The 22,324-nt window shown below is 55.2% G+C and overlaps 1 protein-coding gene across 2 annotated transcripts; it reads right to left on the bottom strand.

Annotated features, from left to right (window-relative positions):
* Nucleotides 1-5,731: 5,731 nt before the first annotated feature.
* On the bottom strand, nt 5,732-17,164 carry GFI1B (growth factor independent 1B transcriptional repressor). 2 transcript variants are annotated; one of them, XM_003364167.4, is made up of 7 exons: nt 17,016-17,164; nt 10,448-10,567; nt 9,822-9,959; nt 9,133-9,404; nt 8,392-8,529; nt 7,171-7,336; nt 5,732-6,562 (listed from the first exon to the last, which is right to left on the bottom strand). In XM_003364167.4, the coding sequence occupies exons 2-7, from the start codon at nt 10,545-10,547 to the stop codon at nt 6,384-6,386; spliced, it is 993 nt and encodes a 330-aa protein (XP_003364215.2). In that variant the 5' UTR covers nt 10,548-10,567; nt 17,016-17,164; the 3' UTR covers nt 5,732-6,383. The 2 variants fall into 2 exon arrangements, with proteins under 2 accessions (XP_003364215.2, XP_014591599.1); XM_014736113.3 differs by having other exon boundaries at nt 7,171-7,435; nt 17,016-17,162.
* Between the last annotated feature and the right edge of the window lie 5,160 nt (nt 17,165-22,324).

Below are 22,324 nucleotides of genomic sequence, written 5' to 3'. Positions count from 1 at the left end.
CACACGCACTGAAAAATAAGGAGAAAAAAGTCCGCGCAACCCCCTGTATTCGCTGGCGATACGCCGCCCTTTATCCTCGCACACTTCCTTCCATGTGTGTAATTAACAAAATGGAATCGTATGGTGTATACTGATTTTTAAACCACTTTTTCACTTAAGATATCGTGAACAGCTTCCTATGTGACACATTTATTCTGCAAAATCTATTTTCTCTTCAATTTTTTCAGAAAAAGAAAATGTGTATATATATATATATATACACACACACACATATGACTCCTAGTCTCTTTTATAGATCGCATTGAGACTGAAATCCAGCCCTCCTTCCCGGCCCCCAGAAACAACTGCCAGCAGTGGTTTGGTGGACTTGCTTCAGATTTGTTTCTCTGAGCATCTACAAATGTACGTTGTGCTGTTATTTACAGAACCAGCACGCTATCGTGAACTGAGTATTTCTCACCCCACATCAGTGCCCAGGCCCCCTCCGCTCAGTCCTTGTGAAGCACACTGGCTCCTTGCAATGGCCACATGGACGTCCATTGTCTGGATGCACCATCGGTAGCTTAGCCAATCTCCTCTTGTGGGAGTCTAGGATAGTTCCAATTTCTGTTTTTTTTTTTCCTTCCATTACCAATGGGCTTCAGAAGGTGGTCTTGCGGCTAATCTGTGCCCGTCCACAACTATTTCTTTAACATAAATTCCTGGCAGTGGAGTGGAGGGTTGTGGGGTGAGTACACATTGAAAATTTCCATGCATTTGAGCTGGGTTTCAAGGGTTCAGGGGAGGGAATGAAGCATTCCAGGCCAAGGGAACCCTGTGGGCAAAGGCCCAGGGTGAGAAATGGCATCGAGAATTCCCTAAGGGTCTTTGGGGGGAAGACTTTGCTGCTTGTGCAGAACTCCAGGGGAGCAGGACGGTGCTGGGTGTTCTTCTGTCTGTCCACCTCTCCACCCTGGGGAGCCCTCCCCTCCCGCACCAGCCTCAGCAGGGAGCTGAGGAGGAGCTCAGGGCGAGGTTGGTGCTGCTGTCTCTCCCTATACTGACTCTGAACCAGCATCCAGCCCCCAGTGCTCCCACTGCGCTCCTCAGGCCACTCTGTGTGCCCACCATAAATCGGCTCTCGAAAGCTCAGCTCCCTTGTCTCTCTGGCTCCTCCCCTGGTCTCCAAAGTTGTCAATGGTTCTGGTGCCTCTGGAAGACTCTTCTGGGTCTTGGGTCTCTCCTGCCACCCCCGGCCCGTGCCACACTCTGCCCCATTACGTGTGGCCATTCCCACATCCTACACTTTTAGCCGGCACAGTTTCCTTGCCATTCTCTGGTCACCTCTCTTCTATCCCTTGCTCTACCCCTTTATCTGTTCTGCTCCTTCCCTCTGGAGTAGCCTGCGCCCACACTGAGCGAGAGCCCGTCTAGGGCGGTGAAGGTTAGGTCACGGCCAGAGCCCGGGAGTTGATTCTTTAGGTGATGGGCAGGGAGTGTGTTTGGTCTCTGGGGAACTTTCAGAATAGGTGCTATTCTTCTAGATAATCCAGATCCCTACATCCTTCCGCTTCCCCCACTGCCCCAGCGCCCATGCCCTGCCTCCTCGCCTCGGTCCATCCATTCCTTCCAGGCCAGTGCACTCCATTCTGGGCAGTGGCAGATGGGGACAGGCTGGGGCCAAGTCAGCCACACACACACAAATGCCTGGGCTGGCCCTGGGAGACATATTTCCATCCTCGGCAGTGACTTCCATGGAGGGGTCCGCTGGGCATCTCCCGGTTTGTCCCTCAGGGGGTCCTGGTCCCAGGGCTGGCAGGGCCTGGCTGCCCTGCTGGGGTGTGGCCTGCTCTGGGGCAGGGCTGCTCCCACGTCTGGGGCAAGACACAGCACAGGGGCTGGGGATGTAGCCTGAAGCTGCCACCACTGATGGGAATTTTATCTGAAAATTAATTCAGGTTTTGCATTCTGCTCCCTAATGTGGCCAGTTTGTTTTAATATTAAAATATTGGTTTTGTTAGCTATGATTGAGTAAATTGATACTCCAGGTGGAGATACCGGTGCCACCCTGCAATCCCACGTGCTCCCATACACACCCACCCAACCCTCAGCAGCCGGGGCAGCACTGCAGGCTGAGAAGCGTCTGTCCCCGCATCTCCCCACACAACTTCAGAGGCCACCACCTGCACCATCTCCTACGTAAACAGAGTCCCCTGGAGTGGGGCAATCAACCCCATGGCCCTAGCAGAAAAACCACTAGACTCAGGGTTGGAAAACCTGGATTCTGTGTGGCATTGCTGCTAAGAGTCGGTATGACCAGGGCCACCGTCCCCTCCCTGGGCCTGTTCCCTTGTGTAGCAAAGAGAAGCTGTGTCCTTGTCTTCACAGGGGGTGCTGGACAGTGCCCACCAGTTCACACGCTGTGACTCAGATGGTGGGACGTGGAAGTGGACGGGGGGATTCAGCGCCCCTCCAATCATGGACAGGCAGCTGGGTGGCGCCCCACTGCACCCACTGAGTTGGGCCCCTCCAGTCCCAGTATGATGAGCACAGCCCCGCATCCTGAAGGAGATAGAACTTCGGTGGGGAGCTCTGCACCCACTGGAGTGAAAATTGCTGCTGTTGTGTTGTCTGGCACCAATCTGCAAGCCTCCTCTTGGCCGCAGCTCTGCCCGTGAAACCCATCCTCCCCATCCTCACCCATCCTCCCCCAGCCTCCCCCAGCCTCCCCCATCCTCCCCCATCCTCCCCCATCCTCCCCCACCATCCCCATCCTCCCCCATCCTCCCCCAGCCTCCCCCAGCCTCCCCCAGCCTCCTCCTCCTTCCCCCTCCTCCCCATCCTCTCCCATCCTCCCCCTCCTTCCCCATCCTCCCCCATCCTCCCCCTCCTTCCCCATCCTCCCCATCCTCCCCATCCTCCCCCATCCTCCCCCTCCTTCCCTATCCTCCCCATCCTCCCCATCCTCCCCCTCCTTCCCCATCCTCCCCCATCCTCCCCCTCCTTCCCCATCCTCCCCATCCTCCCCCATCCTCCCCCTCCTTCCCCATCCTCCCCATCCTCCCCCTCCTTCCCCATCCTCCCCATCCTCCCCCATCCTCCCCCATCCTCCCCCATCCTCCCCCTCCTCCCCCTCCTTCCCCATCCTCCCCCTCCTTCCCCATCCTCCCCCATCCTCCCCCAGCCTCCTCCTCCTTCCCCCTCCTCCCCATCCTCCCCCATCCTCCCCACCCTCCCCCATCCTCCCTCATCCTCCCCCAGCCTCCCCCTCCTTCCCCCTCCTTCCCCCTCCTTCCCCCTCCTTCCCCCTCCTCCCCCTCCTCCCCCACCATCCCCCTCCTCCCCCATCCTTCCCATCCTCCCCATCCTTCCTGTGATGGCCCTGGGGTTCCCGCAGCAGTGGGAGGGGTGGAGATGGGGAAGGGCAGGGGCATTGCTCTCTGGTTCAGGGCACCGGAGCAGGGAGCACTCTGAGCAGCCCCCAATCCCAATGACTGCCTTCTGGGGCTGGGGGAGCCCCCACCAGGCCCCTCCATGTGGTGCTGACACCTCCCAGGAAGCAGGTTTCAAGGCCCCCATACCTGCCCACACTCTGTTTGATATGCACATGGGGTTCCAGCCCCCACTGCTCTGAGGCTGCAGTGTCCCCCCCTCACCATTGTGGGCACTCAGTGGAGGGGCCCACGATCTACATCCCCCCTCCCTGAACCTCAGCGACAAAGAAAGACGAATTGTCTGGCTCCCCTGTGGCTCAGCTTCCCTTCCTCACCCAGCCCTGCTGCAGAAGAGGCTGAAATCCCCATATTGGTGTGGTTTTGTTTAGCAAACAAGGAGCATGCAAACCAGCCTCTGTGCTTGTGTGTGCGCATGTGTGTGTGTGTGCGTGTGTCCCTAGCACCCAGGCTCACACTTTCCCTGACATAGGAGGTGCAGGGCAGGTCCCTCACCCCGGGGGGTCAGGAGCCTGTTCCAGGCCTGGCCTGCTGCTTTGGGCCAGAACCTTGCCCTCTCTGGGCTTCACTTTCTCTGCAGATGGACGGGAGGAGGGCAGGGAGCCTCAGTCTCCGAGCTCCGTTGGCTCTGATGGCCCGGCTGCTAGAGGCCGCCCTCCTCTGACTGCAGGAGCCAGGCCTGCGTTGCTCGAACTGGGCGCTGCTGTGGAGCCCAGACCAGCCTCCCATGCAAATCTGGAACCCGCACCCACCCCCCGCGCACCTGACAGATCTGTTTAGGGGAATTCTGGTTAAAGTAAACAGGAAGGGTCTCTGGAATGAAGTTTGCCACCCAACTCCTGCCCAGACAAACCCAGAGCCTGGGAGTCAAGGGACGTACCATTCCCCAGGGGCCGCAGAACCCCACAGATTCACAGCTGAGGACAGGACTAAAGGAAACACCTGCAGGTGTCATTGGGAGGAAGGAAAATGGAGACTCAAAGACTTGGAATCAGATCCCAGCTCTGCACTTGCCCACTGTGTGACTTTGGGCAAGTTGGCCAACCTCTCTGAGCCTCACTTGCCCCGTCTGTAAAAATGGGATAATGACACCTCCTTTGCAGAGGGTTGTGCAGGTTAGAGACGATGAGTAGAAACCCTGGATCCAGCTCAGTACCTGGAAGTGACTCATTGAGAAGTGTCCATTGCTGTGGGCCAGGCATGGGCTTGCTGCTGAGGGGTAGGGCCCAGAGAGAGTACCTTCTAGCAGAGGGGAGAGCTGCTCACAGAGAACTGTCAGTCCAGGCACAGTGGGTCCTGAGCCGGAAGCGAGGAGCCCAAGGAGCTCAGTGTTCAGAGGTGGGAGAAGAACTTCTGGCTGGAATGACCAAGGACAGCTTCAGGGAGGAGGTGGCATTTGAGCGGGCTTTGTAGTGTGGGCAGGACTTTAAAGGAGAGGTTCACAGGTTGGCAGCGCCTACCACGTGCTGGGCCCTGAGTGCTGCTGTACACACGTTGTCATGGGGAATCCTTCCCACAACCCTCGGGAAGGGCCTGTCACCTTCACACTCTACAGAGTGGGGAGCTCAGCCTGAAGTCACACAGCTGTGAGAGGCGGCACCAGGCTTAACGGGATCACATCGGCAAAGTCCCACAGGCTCCAGGGACTGGGACGAGGATGCCACCTTTGCAAGCCATTACTTAGCTACCCTAGGGATTACATTAGGACCTTGAGATAGGAGGGCTACTCCAGGTTAGCCAGGTGGGCCCGATGCGATCACAGGATCCTTTCGCGAAGGAGGCAAGGTCAAAAGCAAAAGGAGGAGGGATGATGGAAGCAGCGGTCAGAGGGATGCGCTTGGAGGATGGAGGAAGTGGCCACAAGCTGCGGAATGCGGCGGCCTCCAGAAGCTGAAAAAGACAGGGAAACAGATCTCCCCGGGAGGCTTCAGGAGGAACGCAGCCCTGCGGACACCGGGAGTCTGGCCCCAGTAGACTCATTTGGGGTCTCTGACCTCCAGAACTGTAAGAGAATAAATTCGTGTTGTTTGAAGCCGCCAATTTCGTGGCAGTGTGTTATGGCAGCCACAGGACACTGACGCAGCCCCCGACTGCGCTGACCTGCCCTTCCCAAGGGTCTCGGTTTGCATGTGTCTCTTATGCTTCTCTTCCAGCACTTACCAGTCTGGTCTGGGCGCACATCTCCCAACTTGTCTGTGAGCAACTCCTTGGCTTCCTGTGCTTTCCAAAGGTCCCCGCCTCCCTCCCCAGCCCCGTGCACCAGCTCGCACCCGGCAGGCACCTCATAAATGCTGGCCCAATGTAAGTAAACCTGTGTCTTTATTTTTATTTACAGCAGTGGAGGGGAACAGGCTTTTGACAGCAGTAACTGCTGGTTTCTCCAGCCCATGGTCTGACAGCTGAACGGGATGCCCAGGGCCTGCTGAGTGCCAGTCCAAAGCGAGCGGCCGTCACACGTCCAGCTGAAGCAGAGGGGTACTCAGCTTCTTGCCGGGGCAGGAGGCCACTCTGGCTGTTCACGGCAGCCTGAAAGAGGCCCACGAAAACCAAGGCGACCAGATCCCAGCACAGTGGGCAGCAGGCACGGGAGGATTTCCGTGGGTCCCAGCTCTGGTCTATTCTTGACGTTCCTGTCCACCTGGGGCCACTCAGGCCTTCTAGGCTCTGCCCTGGGAAAGGCACCTGAGTTTTTACACCTGTAGACAACTTCAGCACAGAAAAAAATCCATCCCAGCTCCCATACTTTGCAGCAGGAGAAATGTTGGTTCAGAGAGTGAAAGCAATTTGCCCAAGTTCACACAGCAATTTCGTGAGTCTCAAAACAATCTTGAAGACTCTTGTCCAGTGCTGCCTCCAGGAGACTGGGGATCTGGGTGCATGAGGCTGGCCTCCCTCCAGGGGATGGGATCTCTGGGGAAGCTAGCCAGAAGCCGGGAGGGTGCAGGCGCAGCCTCACTTGAGGTTGTGCTGGCTCTCGCGGTGCCGCCGCAGGTCCACCTTGCGCTGGAAACCCTTGGCGCACAGCTCGCAGCTGAAGGGCTTGAAGCCCGTGTGCTTCCGGCTGTGGGTGATGAGGTTGGAGCTCTGGCTGAAGGCCTTCCCGCACACCTGGCACTTGTGTGGCTTCTCACCTGCGGGACAGCAAGGCCGGGTCAGGGTCATCTGCACCGGGCCTGCTGCCCCATTGCCCCGCATTTGTTCTCCAAGCTTCATTATGTTCTATCTCACGGACAGCCCCCATGCATTTTAGAAGGTAATTAGAAAAGGGGGACATGCAAAAATATGACTCTGGCCCCCTCCACCCACTGCGTTGTACCCGGGTTAGGGCAGGGACAGGTCTGTCCTGTTTATCCATATAGCCCAGCATCTGGCACAGGGCCAGGAGCAAAAGAGGCACTCAGCTAACAGCTCAGGAATGAATGAATGAATGAACAGGGGGATGAATGAATGGAGGGATGAATGGATGAGTGGAGGGATGAATGGATGAGTGGAGGGCTGGAAGAATGAATGAATGGATGAGTAGAGGAAGAAGTGATGAGTGGAGGGATGAATGGATGAATCCAGAAATCATCAGTGTTGACTTTTGCTCCTTCCTTCCAATATTTTTTCTATGCATCAAGTGAACTCAAGTAACACAGTGTGTCCAGGCCTCCTGTTGGAGGGGAGCACGCCCTCCCGCCCCTGGTAGCTTGACCCTGCGCCATCCTGAAGCCCAGGGCTGCCGGAGGCTGTGCCTCACCCGTGTGGATGTAGGTGTGCTTCTTCATGTCCGACTTCTGGTGGAAGCGCTTGCCGCAGAACTGGCAGGGGTAGGGCCGCGTGTCCGAGTGGATGAGCAGGTGGGTGGACAGCGTGGACGAGCGCTTGAAGGCCTTGCCGCACATCCGGCACTCGAAGCTGCGCTCCTGCCGGAGGAAACGCGGCCCCGGGGGATCAGGCTCGGGCGGGGCCTCGCGACCCGGGACTGCCAAGCTGGGCGCAGGACTGGACCCGGCCGGGATCCCCTGAGGAACAGGACACTCCGTTGGGGTGGCCTCGAGGACGGGGCCTGGAGGAGCAGGACCCAGGCACCCCATTCCTGCGTCCCAGGAGGAGCTGAGGCTTTGTGCCTGAGTGGCCTCCTGTGGGACTTTTCCTTGTAACCTTCAAAGTATTCCCCTCAAAATAAGCCTCAAGACATGTTTGTTGACTGCCCAATGGACCGACTGAGCTGGGAGCTTTTTGGGGGATTCGCATTTCATTTCCCTTAACCCAGAGTGAGTTCCTTGAGGCAGGGATGGTCACGGGCTGTGCAGTGGTTTAGCTAAGTGTCTGAATTATCAGGGCCCATTCTGGCTTCTGCCTCTTACTAGCCACATGACCTTAGGGGAGTCATTTAGCCTCCCTAAGACTCAGTTTCCTCATCTGTACCTTGGAACAGTAATAGTAATGACCTCAAAGGGTCGTCGGCAGGATTGGAGGCTGAGAACTGAGCCAGCAGCTGCACGTGGACGTGCTCATGATCATGCGTCTCCCACCAGGTCGTTCCCGTTTACTCAGGTGTGAGCGGCTCAGGGCAGCTCCAGTGTCTCCCTGGGATGGACACTAATTCCAGGGTACTAGGTGGGACGAGAGGAACCCTTAAGGCTGACTCCAGGATTCTAAGAGTCTAGGGCTGCAAAGGTGAGGACCCCTGCCCTGGGCACTCAGGGGGTTGGATGATTTGTGAGCATCTCGCTGCCCCCCAAATCCCAGATGGGCCAAGAGCCTCTTCCAACTGTTCATGGTCCATCAGGGACTGAACCGGATTACAGGCGGGTGTTGGGGACCCGGACGGAGGAGGCAGATAGGGAAGGACCCGGGCTCTGTGTCACCCTGTGTCAGAGACAGCGAGAGACCCAGCCATAGCCCCTAGGCTTTCCTGGGAGAAGCAGAGAGCAAGAGTGGGAACTGGGGGCCCCAGGCTGGGCCAGCTGCCCACCTGGGAGTGAACATGCGTGTGCTGCTCCAGGCTCACGGCGTGACCAAATGTTTTGCCACAGACGTCACAGGCGAAGGGCCGGGTCCCGCTGTGGGAGCGGCGGACATGCACCTCGAGGCCATGTGGGGTGGAGAATACCTGGGGGCAGGGACAGAGCATGAGGCCAGTGGGGCCGCAGAGAGGGAGATGGGCCTGCGGTCTGCTGGCCAACCCCACCCCCAGCTCCAGCCACGGGGAGGTGTTCAAGGGAAGGAGCCCTGGATTGCCGATTCTGCTGGCGTGTGCTGTGTGTCCTAGGAAGGTCTCTTTCCCTTTCTGTGGCTAGGTTTCCCGTCTGTAAAATAGAGGCTGGGAGAGGGGTCTGGAAGGTCCCTCCTAGCCCTATCTAGAGGCTGAATAGCCTAGTGGTTAAGAACCGGGAGTTGGCCAGAGCCAGGTTTGAATGCTGGTTCTGATATCTACTTGCTGTGTGTTCTTGGGCAAATGGCTCAACCTCTCCGAATCTTAGCCCTTTATCTACCTCCCAGGGCTCATGCATGTTAAGTGCTTAGCACAGGGCTGGGCACACAGTCAGGGCTTGATAAATAGTGATGAGGACGAACGGAGTGAATCCTTGATCCCACCAGGGGACCTGAGATTCACAGCACAGGGAACACCCAGCTGTGAGCACCCACAGCTGCCAGGGTGCAGGAGAAGGATGAGAGCAGGGCCCGAGATCCCTCCCGTACCCTGGCTGCTCACCTTGTTGCATTTGAGGCAGTGGTACGCGTCCATGCCCGGCGAGTAGCGGAGGCTGAAGTCCAGGGGCGGCTCGGTGCTGGGCACCAGGGGGCTGCCGTACAGGCTGACGGAGCGTTCCAGGAAGGCCGACTGCATGGTGGAGGGGGCCTGCCGGTAGCTGTGGCTGTAGGACGAGGCCAGGGCATCCCAGGAGAAGCTGGGCTTATAGAACGGGGGTGAGTCAGAGGGTGGCAAGTCCCCATCCTGGGGTCGGGACATCACAACGGAGCCCTCTGTGGAGAGTAGGACACATACATGGCGGTGACATTTAAAAATAGGTCAGCCACTCCCCGCCACCCTCTGAGTGACCTCATGCTGAGGGTGTCAGTGGGTAAGCCCCAAATATTTACCGTGAGGGAAGGCCTGCGTCCTCACCGTGGCCCCTCAGATTTCCAGCCCAGAATCGCACCCCACTCCCCCGCTGAGCACCGCCTCGCTGCATCGGCCTGCCCAGCTGCCCCCTCCGACCCACCACATGGAAGCCCTCCTCTGGGAATGAGCTCCCGGTCCAGGAGGGGTCCAAGCAGAAGCCCAAGAGCTCAGAGTGCATCCAGGGGACCTTGTCGGTCCTTCCTGACTCCAAGGTCCCTGCTTCCAGGAGCCCATCCACCCTCCACTCACCGCGCACTCGCTGGGGAATAGCAGGGTACCTGGTGCTGATGACATCCTGGCCAAGCTCGGGTCCAGCTCCAGCCCCGGCTCCCGTTTGAGATCAGTCCAGTCCAGGCACTGGTTTGGGAACAGGGTGCTGAGGACAGGGTCGTTGCTCAGGACCTGGTCCCTGACAACTGTGGGGAGACAAGATGGTCAGAGCCACCAGCTACAGCTCTGGGAAGTCAGCAGGGAGCCGGGGTAGACTCCTTCCCTGGAGGAGGGGACCCAGAGAGAGATCCACGTGCTGCTGTCTCTGGCTGCTCATGCTCAGGGGCTCTGCCCCAGGGTAGCGGCCAGGAGGAGATCCCCAAGGAGAACTCTTGGACCAGTCTTGGTTTTCCTGAGCACCCCAACCTCAGCCCTAGATCAGACCTCTGATTAGGACCCCCACGTCAGCTACTGAGGACCACCTCCAATCCTGATGCTCTCATCACTCCAAGGAGTCAGAAGAGATGGGTGCATTCGTTCATCCATTTATTCATTCAATCATTCAATCAGCATTTACTGAGCTCCTCTCGCTTCCAGAGGGGGCACTTTGGGTGGGATGCCGCTGCGTCCCCACCACGTGGGGCAGGGAGCCCTGGGTGCGTGCAGCAGGAGGCCAGCCTGAGCTCTCACTCACCGGGGCTAAGGGCAGGAGGCCAGACCGGTTCATCCTCCTGCACACGGGGCTGGTGGTAAGTGTGAGCCTTCTTGCTCTTCACAAGGAAGGAGCGTGGCATCTTCGGTGTGAGTCCCACCCCTACAGGGGGAGAGGGTGAGAACAGTTAGGAGGGACAAGAGGACAAGACTCCGTATTTAGAGCGTCCTCCTGAAATCCGACACCTCCTGTCCTGGATTGAACAGTATCCTCCAAAAGTTCATGTCCACCTGGCACCTGTGAATATGACCGTATTTAGAAATAGGGGCTTTGCAGATGTGATCAAGTTAAGATGAGGTCGCACTGGGTTAGGGTGGACCCTAATCTGGTATGACTGTGTCCTTACAAGAAGAGGAAAGTTTGGACATGGACACAGACACAAGGGAGAAGGCCACATGGAGAGGGAGGCAGAGACTGGAGTGACGCAGCTACAAGCCAAGGAATGCTAGAGACTTCTGGCTGCCACCAGCAGTTTGGAGAGAGGCTGAAAAAGACCCCCCATGGAAACTCCACAAGGAATTGACTGTGCTGACACCTTGATTTCGGATTTCTAGACTCTAGAACCCTGAGACAACACACTTCTGTTTCTGTTGATCACCCACTTTCCGGTTCTTTGTTATGGCAGCTACAAATCCTGACCCCACTCACTACTCTCTTGCTAGGAAACCAGCACACCCGAATTCTAGAAAACCCCGGGGCCAGGCTGCTCCCACTTGCATGCCCTCAGTTGCACTGGGAGCAGGGAGCAGAGAAGGAAGGGCAGGGGGGTCTGCAACTGTGACATACTGTAGACCCCACATCCAGAATGTTCCATTTGCACCCCACTGGGATCTGCCTTCAGAGGCTCAGGTTTTGGAGTCAGAGGAGCATGGGTTAGAATCCCTGCTCACCTGCTGTGCAGTCTGAGGCAGAACTTAACCTCTCTGGGCCTATTCCCTTTTCTGTAAGGTGGGGCATCCAGGGGCGTAGTGCTGGTGAGCGCATTGTATGTGCTCAGTGCCTGTCACAGGGGGCCTGGCGGCGGGCTGCAGCCAGGGGGCCACCTCAATTGCAAATCCATGTTATCGTGCCAGCTGGGATCCCTGCAGTCAGAGCAGGGCCACGCCTCCTCATCCACAGCCCCGGCCCAGATTCTGGTCCCTAGAAAGAGAGGGGCCTTCACTCTCAGTGGGGGTGGATGGGGGCATTGGAGTTGTGTACAGGGTCTGAGGCCCCAGAGGAGCCCCCGCTCCACCCCACCCGGAGGCCTGAGGTCTCTGTAGATTCGGAGGAAGAGGAGAATGTTCACCAACTCCAGGAGCTGAGAGTGGCCAGCCCAGCCCAGCCCAGTCACTGAACCCACTGGTCAGGGGATGGGGGGGACTGGCCCTTGATCCCACGTCGGGGTTGGGGAGTGGCAGAGCCAGACCAGCGTGACCACCCAGGACTCCTGGCCTTCTGTGCAGAGCCCTCTGGGACAGAGGGTGTCTCCTGCCCCCCAAACGTCTCACATCCCTGTGCCTAGACTGCGAGGCTCTCCTGAGGGCTCCTGGGAGACCCGGAGCATCTTCCAGTGGTCCTCTCTTCTCCCCACCCTCAAGCTGCACCCGGGCAGAATTTTAGAGGAAATACTCAGCCAGGTCCTGGGGGCTCCTCTGCTGGCCCCATTCCCCAGGCCGTGGAGGAGGAGTCCCTCCCATCGCCCTCCCTGGGCCAGCCCCATGCAGGGCTGCAGGGGCAGGCGATAGGGCCTAGCGCGGGAAAGGGATTAGGGCTGCTCTGAACAACAGCCAGGGCCTGGCTGATAAGGCTGTGGTTGAGGAGCAGGCTGGGAGGAGGAAGATTAGAGAGGGCAGCTTGGAGCTCTGCCTTCGGAGCAGGCCCAGGGGGTCACCCCTTCCCCAAGAAGATGACCCAGAGCCGGGCAGAAGAGGGACCCCCCAATTGTGCCCAGACTTGCTTGCCTCTCACCCAGAGCCCCGTGGAGGCATCAGGTGTTGAGGCCTGCTTGGCCCAGGGGCCATCCCAGGTGCTGCCCCCCTTGCTGTAGGCCTCAGTGTCCAGATCTGCTAAATAGGGTGACAACCCAACCTCCTGGGATGCTGGGGAAGAAGGGTCCTCTATTTATTACGAACAAGTGTGTAAAGTGCTCAGCGACGTGCCTGGGCTGTGGCAGCACTGAGCCTGAGGGCGGGTCTCAGCCCACAGGAGCAGGAGCTTCGGGAGCATGGGCACTTCTCCCATCCCATCCCGTCTAGTTGCATCCCCAGCGCTCGGCCCATAGCAGGCTCCAAGGATGGGGGCCAGCCCTGGACCAGGAGCTGGGACCTGCTCCAGGCCCTTCCCCTCTGGGCTCTAAAGTGAGGGGCTGGGACTTGAAGGCCTCTGGAGTCCCATCCAGCTGTCAGATTTTGACCTCACAAGGCTTGCCTGGCCCGCCGTCCCCCCGGCCTGTCGGGCAGCCCACGGTGGCCTTATCTCCCAGGGACAGTCTTCTTCCTCCTGCCTCCTCCCCCTCCCCTGCCAGGGCTCCCCACAGCCCCCATCCTTTCCCCTTCTAACTCCTGGCTTTAGGAAGCCCCCTGGGGAGAGTGGGAGGAGACCCCCATGCACTGAGGGAGGGCCAGAAGACTAGGTTTCCTTTGCCTTTTGTCTGGGGGGGGCCTCCAAGGACCATCGTCTGTCTCTCTATCAAAAGGTGATTTTCTTTTTACATAGTATTTTATTAGGAAATCAACTAGAACCAAAGGTAGGCATTAAAGCTGCTGTGCCAGAGCACCAGGAAACTCTTCCTGCTGCCAGGGCCTGCACGGCCTTCGCTCCCTCAGTCCTGACCTGTGAGCTGAGTCACTATTACCCCACGTTATAGAGAAGGAACCAAGGCTTAGAGGCTGGCTCAGGATCCCAGGGCAGAGTGAGGCAGAGCAGGACTCTGCTGCCCGCCCTCAGGCCTCTACGCTCTTGACCATCAGACCAGGGAGTGGGTACTTATTCAGTGTGGAGGCAACTGAGCTGACACACTAAGGAGGAAGACGAGACAGCGCTCAAAGCTCCCACTGTGCATTATGTCACCGAATCTGGCATCCACTGGGGCAAGGGAAGCAGTGATTGTCTTCCCGAGTCACAGGGGGAAACCGAGGCTGAGAGAGGAAAGTGGCTTGTTCAGGGGCCAGCAGCAGAGCCGGGCCCAGGGCTTCTGTCCTGCTAGGACTTGACTCCTGGCCTAGGGCTCTGCCCATCGGCATCTGTGGTCCTTTTCAGCGCTTGATGGAGACAGCCTGCCCAAGCAGGGAGGGGAAGGTGGTTGGCAGGACAAGATGGCGGAAAAGTTAAACTCCCCTGATCCTCACGTCTTTTCCAGGCCCCAGAAAGCCCCACACGGGTTCCTGAAGAGTGTCCGGGGGACAGGCCAGTGAGGGGACAGGCCTCCCTTAGGAGGCTTTGGTCTTCCGTGGGGCTCAGAACCTGAGAACACCCTAGAGGCCCACTGATTCGACCCCAGGTGACAACACAGCAATGACCCTCTCTGGGGTTCATGAGCACTCACGGGGAGAAGGGCACCCAGCTTCCGGGGCTCCCCAGCTGGAGGAAGGTGACTCTCAGGGCCTACTCTAGTGATCCCCCCCAAAGACCCCAATCTCGTCCCCCTTCCCTCCCCAGAACGTCCTCTCTGCTAAGCCTGGCAAAGTGACAGTGGCACAGCCAGCCCCATGGCCGAGCCTTCAAGCTCACCGTGGGGACCGAGCACACCAGGAGAACTTCCTTTTGGCCCCTGTTAGCTGAGCTTAAAAAAAAAAAAAAAAAAAAAAAAACAGGAACCAATCACCTATACTGTAGTTAATTAACAACCACACCGTTTTGATTCACACGAACCCGTTCTGAGAAAGAGCTCAGCGCAGAGATTGTGAAAGAAGCCTAAGATTTCTTCATAAAACAGAGGCCTTGATGCTATCGGGCCTCCGGAAAGAGACTCATCGTTAACATCTCTTCAAAAACCCCCAATCTTGATAGAGGGTCCCCTGACCCTGAGTCAGAATCTCGGCTGAAGCTTCTGATGGGGGTGGCCCTGCACCCCGACTTCCAGTGGGGTCAGAGCAGCAGGCCTGTGATTTTCACGCAACGAGTCACCTCGGGCCTCCCATGGGGCTGAGTCTCATTTTGTGACCTTGAGCTTGACCACATGTCAGCCGCCAACCTGGGGCTTGGTTTTCCTCTCTCTCAGAAGGGACGGTTGGACTAAGAGATTTCTAAACTTCCCTTTTGCTCTAAAATCCCAAGCACAGTTGGCTGATCTTCAGTGCCAGAGTGGCCCACCTTGACTAAGAAACTCATCTCTCGGGTTCCCTTTTGCGAGGTTGGGTAAGACTCTGTTGTTTCTCATAATCAGCTACAGAGGTCCCTTTGGACTTCCTTTATATTTAAAGACATGACTCATGGGGAACACAAACAAACAAACAAAAAAAAACCCCTTTCCATGCAGGATCCAGAGGAAGTGAGCCCAGGTCATTTCAGGGGCCCCAGCAGAGAATGGTCACTATGATTATTGGAATGGGTTCTCAAATTTCTCCTCCTAAGTTCAGAGAATTCGACATCAAAAGTGGGAAAATCCATTTCTGGTTGTACGCTCAAAAGAATCGAAAGCTGGGACTGGAACAGATATTTGCACACCCAAGTTCACAGCAGTGTTATTCACAACAACCAAAAGGTGAAAGTAACCTGAGTGTCCATTAGCGGATGGATGGATGGACAACACGTGGTCTATCCACACAATGGAATATTTCAGTCTCCAAAAGGAAGGAAACTCTGACACTTGCTACGACATGGGTGAACCTTGAGGACATTATGTCACGGGAAATAAGCCAGACACAAAAGGACAAAGACTATATGATTCCACTTGTGTGAAGCACCTAGAGTCGTCAAATTCAAAGAGACAGAAAATAGAACGGTGGGTGCCAGGGGCTGGGGGAAGGTGGAATGGGGAGTTAGTGTTTAATGGAGACAGATTCCATTTTGCAAGATGGAAAAAGTTCTGTAAATGGATGGTGGTGACGGTAGCACAACCACGTGAGTGTACTTAACGCCACCGTACTGTTCACTTAAACATGGTTACAATGGTCAATTTCGTGTTATATATATATTTTACCTCAAAAAAAAAAATGCGTGAACAAAACACTTCCTGGGCATCTCTGTGTTAGAGACTAAAGTTGCTCCCGTTGGTTCGAATTCGTGGAACAAATGAACAAAAAACCTCCCTCCAGACTAAGGAGGGGTAAGGTTTTCTGTTGTTTCTGAGAAGAGTTGGGAGGTTGTGTCACAATGAAGCATCACGCGATCAGGCCACTTCCCCACGGGGACCGATCTGGAGTCCTGGGCTCTCCACTGGAGCCCCCCAACCCCACCCCACGCTCCTGAGAGCCTTGAGCAAATGGTCCGCACTGGTTTTGAGTGATTCCCTCAATCGGACCTCAGCGAGTTATCGCTCTCCGATGTTCCCCAAGAACTTTCTGCAGGGAAACCAACATACTGACCCCAAAATCTGAGTTGGAAGAGACCTTACCCATCTCCTTATCCAAAGATTCCCTTCTGCACCAGCTCGGAGGACAAGAAACTCACCACTTCACCAAGACTCTGAAATATTCTACCCGCTGCCCAGTGAGAAGTACGCAGGAGCTGTGAGCCCCCACGGGCAGGTGCGGCTCAGCTCTCTTCCACGACCAGAGACGGCAAGTCAATTTGCCCCCCTCTCCAGAATCTCATGAAAGCCATAGACTTTCTCTCCAGACAAACGTTCACAGGCACATACCCACAGCGATTCCACGGACGCCTCCTTAATAAGACCTGTGGCAGAGCGAGTATCTATCCCCAAAGACTCTAACTCGGCTTTTTCTCCAAAAATGGGTAGAAAAGGCGCTGACAATCACGGGGAAAGCAGAGCTGAGGCACCACCTCCCGTCTACAGTTCTCTTGTTCCTGGAGGCAGAGGGAGTGCAGTACGAGATGGCAGCCTCCCCTGTGCCCTCAGGATGAGAGGGCGCCTTGCTCTCACAGTGTCCCGGGATGGTTGGTGAAGTTCGCCTGGGACTGCAGACGCCGGAGCGAGAACTTCCTTCAGAGTTCTCTCAATCCCGCTTTCTTATTTTACAGACAAAAAAGGCTCGGAGTGCTGGGGGGACGGGGCCCGTTTGTGCCCGAGGGGGGACACCAACTCAGGCACCTCCACATGTGTCGCATCACGCTCTGCCCGGGTCCCTGGGACAGCTGGGGTGTGGGTATGACATCGTGCACGTCGGTGATAGCTGTCAGCATAAAACTGAGTTTTGGAACGGGTGTTTATGTACAGCTGGTGGAAGGTGTAATTCCTAGACAGGCTCGCAGCATCTCAGATAAGACTGACTCCAGACCACCTCTTCTCCCCTGGCTTCAAGGGCTAAAATCCACACCCTCTGAAAGATTTTCCTGCCCACCTTATTCTTCCCATGACTGCAAAAGGGACTAGGTAACCTGCCTGAAACAATCTAAGTCAGACATGCAAATTGAAAAAGCAGCGGCAGGCACGGTCTCCAGCACTCACCTCTTGCCCAGGTCTGCCGTCCGGGACCAGCGCTGGGAACCTCGGAGCCTCTCTCTGGGGATCGGCTCCACTCTGTCAACTTCGTGACTCTCTGCACAAACAGATACTTCTCCTTTTTTCTCTCTCTCTCTCTCACTGTGCGTGCGTGTGTGTGTTTTTTTTTTCCTCTTCTGTTCCCCTCCCTGATTTTCAATCTGATTATTTGTGTCAAAATCTGGCGGCGAAGGACCAGCCAATAGAGAGGGCGAGAGCAGTGCGGCTGTATTTGCTTATCAAAGCTTTCCAGGACTCAGGACTCTGAATTCTCATTTCTAACTCTCCACTCCCGGAGCAATACTCTCTCTCTCCGGAAATTTTGAATAACATCTGGATGAAAAGAAAGTTATGGTAACATTATTAAATTTAAAAAAATTAAAGTTAAAACATTTACTTATAAACCTGATTTTGTATAGAAGATGCTTAACTTTCTTTAGCTTTTTTCTTTCTTTTTCTTTTTCTGTCTTCTTTCTTTCTTTCCCTCTCCCCTCGCCTTCTTTTCCTTCCCTCCCTCTCTTCTTTCCTTCCCTCCCTCTCTCTTTCCTTCTCTCCCTACACAACCTCAGCATCCCCAGGGTGGGCTCCACGTGGGAGCTCGGGCACTCTGCCGCACAGCCCTGGGCTTGTGAGCTGCTGCACACGCTCTTAGAGAGGCCCCTCTTGTCCTCGCAGAGATGACCTTTGAGAAGTAAAGCCAAATTCGCACTTTCCCACACTTTACTCTAGAATGGGTGAAGGAGCACCCAGGGGTGGTAGTGAACTCAGGTGCTTCAAGATAGGGAGACCCCCCCAGCCCACCCAGGCCCGTGTGCGGGCTGCGCTCAAGTCCCAGGGCCTGCGTGTGCCGCCATCTGGTGGCCATGGAGGAGATGGGGAGACCCATGGAGACCTCCAGGATGTCCCCAGTCACAAGGGGAAAGCTGGGCGGCCAGTCTCGGACATTTCATCCCATTTGGCGAGGAGCCCCAAGCCCTGCCGCCCCACCCTCCCCTTCCTGCTCTGCCCCGCAGCCTCCTCCGGCCTCCAGGATGACTGATTTATTTCAGGAGGTTTTGCATAAGACGAGAACTCACAAAACAGCGCACTGTTAGGCTGATTTGCATGCTCTTCCAGCCCAGCGCTGGAGAGATTATGTTTCCCTCATAAAGAAAACAAGTTTGGCGACAGGAAGCCCCAACTTAAACTGCAAGTCCAAGGTCCAATGTGAGAAAAAAGGGGGAGTTTGGGCGAGGTCTCTGACGCTGCGTCGAGCCCTGGAGCACCAGCCTGGAGGTCACCAGGGCCTGCATGGTGCCATCGGGGCACTGGGCCCAACCACAGGCCACACACAGGAGACAATGGCCTCCAGCCCTCGGATGCTCTTCTTGGTGGAACGAGACTAGTGGGAACATCCGGAATATTCTTTGGATGTTGCACATTGCCAACACTCGACTGGCACTATTTGTCATTATGCAGAAAACTTAGAAAATAATTCAAGGACGTTAAGAAAAGGAGTGTCCGTTAACTCGACAAGTCCCCATTTCTCCGTATTCTCACTTCATTTTACACTCACGTCCATATTTTGCTAGCGTAAGCCAGTAGGTCCTTCTTATTCCCCTGAAGGTTCTTTTATTGGAGTGCCTCCTAAATCCTCTTGCAGCTTTTATTGACGTACTTAATGGTTTCACATTTTTTCGTAGTTTACCTCACCAACTGCTTTCTCTCTTTGGGGCATTTAGTTGTTCGGGGTGTTTTCTAGTACAAAGTTGCTATATGGGGCACATACAGTTCAGCTGCTTGTTTTAAGGTTGTCATCCCACGTTAGGGTCCTTAGCTTCCCTCTTGAGTAACCAACTCGGGGACTTCCTTCCTAGGCCAGGATCCCAGCCTGGAAGGAAAGGCAGACCTTCCTGGGAGCCACCCTGGGATCCCCTGCTATGGGACAGCAGTGTCCTGGCCTCCAGCCCTCTGGCAGTCAAAGCCCGGGGCTCCGATGCAGTACCACCAAGGCCCTTACGGCCCAGACCTGGCAGCCTCCAGATCCCCTCCAGCGCAGCCTGAGGGGCCAATGCCACTCCCCTTAGTAGGCTGCCTTGGAGACAAGGGCCTTCACTGAGCCTCTCCCAAGGGCTTAATTACTCCAGCACCCCTGCGCCCGTTCAAGCGTTCATCAACATTGCTGTTGGTCCCTTCGTGTGCCGGGTGCCTCCTTCCTCCCCGTCCCTCCTCCCTCCCTCTCTGTCTTAGTCAGCTCCAGCTGCCATAACAAAATACCATGGACCGGGGCACTTGAACAACATTTATTTCTCACAGAGGCCAGGAAGTCCAAGTCAAGACGCCAGCAGGCTCAGCCTCTGGTGAGGCAAGCTTCCTGGCTTTCTGACAGCCACTTTCTTGCTGAGTCCTCCCATGGCAGAGAGAGAGACAGAGAGAGAGAGAATGCTCTGGTCTCTCTTTCTCTTCTTATAAGGACACTAATCCCATCTTGAGGGCCCCATCCTTATGACCTCATCTAACCCTAATTATCTCCCAAAAGCCCACTTCCAAATACCATGACATTGGGGGTTAAGGCTTCAACATACAGCTTTTAGGGGGACACAAACATTCAGTCCATGGCACTCCCTTAGCTAGTGCATGTTTATTGAGTATCTACTAGGTACCAGACACTGGAGTTTCAAACAAGAACCAGACAGGAGCCCTCAGGAGCTCCCTCCTGGTCTAGGAGGTAGACAGAGCACCCTGAAATTTACAGTTTGCAGTGATAAGGGCTGTGATGTAAACAAACATGGTACGGGATGCTGGGAAATGGATCCAGACTTGGAGGGAGAGTGAAGGAAGTGACATCTAAGTTGATGCCAGGCTGAGTTCGTTGGGAGAAGGAAAGTAGGGAAAAGTGTCTAGAAGAGGAACACTGTGTGCAAAGAGCTGGAGGCCAGGAACTTCAGGGTACTGATAGCAGCCAAATTCATATAAGTATATATGTATATATAAGTATATAAGTATAAGTGTAAGTGGAATAAGACGGATAGCACAGTAAAGAGATGAGCCTAGAGAAGAAAGAAGGAGTGAGATCAGGAAGATTCCTTCCTGGTTTAAAAACCCTCAATGATTTCCTTTTACCTAATGGGACAAAATCTCAGCTTCAGAGATTAGCACTCAATGTTTTTCATGGTGTCAGAACTCGTTCAAACGACAGCACTTTTTCAGATGCAAGTTGCAGAAACCTGATTTAAACTAGTTTAACAACAACAACAAAACAATTAGTTCATGTCACTGAAATGTTTCAGCTTCAGGCACAGTTGGATCCACATGCTCAAATGATATTGTCTGGGTCTCATTTATTCCTGCCTCAGGATGTTTGCATTTGTTGTCCCCTCTGCCCGGATGGCCTAACTTCTAGATCTTCCCATGGCTGACTCCTCCTCGTTCAGATCTCAGCTGAAATGTCACCTCTGCAGAAAGACCTCCTTGGCCATCAACTAAGGCAGTATTCCACCCCCCCCCACCCCCGACCCCAGTCATTTTCTGCTCCGTTAGCCTACCTTTTGTTCTTCTTTGCATTCGTAATTATCTGGAAATATCTTGTTGATTTATTACCTTTTTGATTATTTCTCTTTTGGCCTGACTGTACTCAAGGAATGTAAGTGCTACAAGAGCAGGGGTTGCATTTGCCTGGCTCACAGCTGAATCTCCAGGACATAGAACAGCTATGGTAGACACTAATAATGTATTTACAGGATGCAAGAATGAATGAATTGCTCTCCCTCCCTCTCTCAGCTTTGCTTTTTTCTGTGCTGGCCTTATCCTGGGGCTGAGATCACCAACATTACAGTATGGAAATTAATAAAAGAAACCTCAACCAAATTGCAGTCAAGAGGGCCTGTAGGGGGAGTGCTCATGCCCCATCACACATCATCAATTATACCAAACAGGAAGAGATGTTGCCTTGCATCTTCAACAAGAAGCAAAACTACTTTACCACTGAAGGAAGACTTCTCTCCTCACCTGGCAACAGTGCAGCCAATCAGAAACACACACAGCTCAGCCAATTAGAAACGCCACAGCTCAGCCAATCAGAAACGCTGAGCTCAGCCAATGAGAAGCCGTTTCTGTCCTGATCTGTTACTCTCCCCCAATGGACTTTCCTTTAGGACAGCCCCCCCTCTCCCCCTTTTTCTCTATAAAAGCAGCTCCCTCTTTTGTTTTCTGGATTTGCCTATGGTTCCCTTAGCATGCCCATTGAGGATTGTAATTCTTTTGGCTATTCCTGAATAAACTCATTTTGAGGGTAAAGTAGGCAAATTTACTTTTACATTGACGCCAGCTATAGTCTATGAGCTGGCCCATCTCTGCACCAATCATTGTGGCCAGGGGGCGGGATATGGGTCCCCCCTTGCCTGGGGATGGCAGACCCTCCTGCCAAAACCGCAGAGACCCAGAGAGCAGAGGAAGGGACGGGTTTGGGTGAAGACTGCGGTTGTCACCACGTAGACTAAGGGCAGAAAGGTGTTTGGGGCCATGGTCCCACCTTTCACCTTCTACCTTTCTCATTGTCATCTGAATATGCTACGTTCTTTCCTGCTGGAGACCAAATCCCAACTCCTCCCTTTGCCCTTCCTGGTCCCCCTGTCCAGAATGTTCTTTTTCTTCAATCTACTCCTTCGAAGCCCAGTGCAGCTCTCAACTCCTCCAGAAAGCCTTTCCAGACTCCCCACAATCCCTGGGGTCACCTGCGGTCTGAAGGACCCAGCCCTCCAAGGACAACCCTTGGATTCTGATCTTGCTTTGTCAGTCGTGGGCCCTCAGCTGCTTCTCAGGGAGACCACAGCTATCAGAGGGTAGGAACGCTGTGGAGTCCTCTCTCAGCAGGCAATAGGCACGGTGGGACCTTGGTAAAACTGGCCTGCAGGAATCGTGATCAGACTGAAATAAACGTTATGGAGGGCCGGGCAGTGGGACCTGGGCAGAGCCCCCTACCCTCTGCAGAGACTTTTCAGGCAAGTGCAGGAGGCTGGAGAATCTCTGTAGGGGGGAAGGGGGATGAATGTGCCTTGCCGGGCTGGCAGCAGGGTCCAGGCTCTGGTCCCAGCTCTAGCTGAAACATTAGCTGTGTGACCTTGGGCACCATTCTGGCCTTGGCTTAGAATGGCCACAGAGTGCAACAAACATAAGCTGAGCCCACCGGCCCCGGGAAGACGAACGCTCCCTGAGACCGCGAGGATGGACCAGGTTGTCCTTGTGCTGGGGGTAGCTGTTGGGGATGGGGGCTCCCAGCAACCCCGCTGCTCCCTGGG

Source organism: Equus caballus, chromosome 25 (assembly GCF_041296265.1).
Source record: "Equus caballus isolate H_3958 breed thoroughbred chromosome 25, TB-T2T, whole genome shotgun sequence".
Taxonomy (NCBI): domain Eukaryota; kingdom Metazoa; phylum Chordata; class Mammalia; order Perissodactyla; family Equidae; genus Equus; species Equus caballus.
Note: the sequence above shows the minus strand (reverse complement) of the source record. Positions and strands in the feature narration are given on the sequence as shown.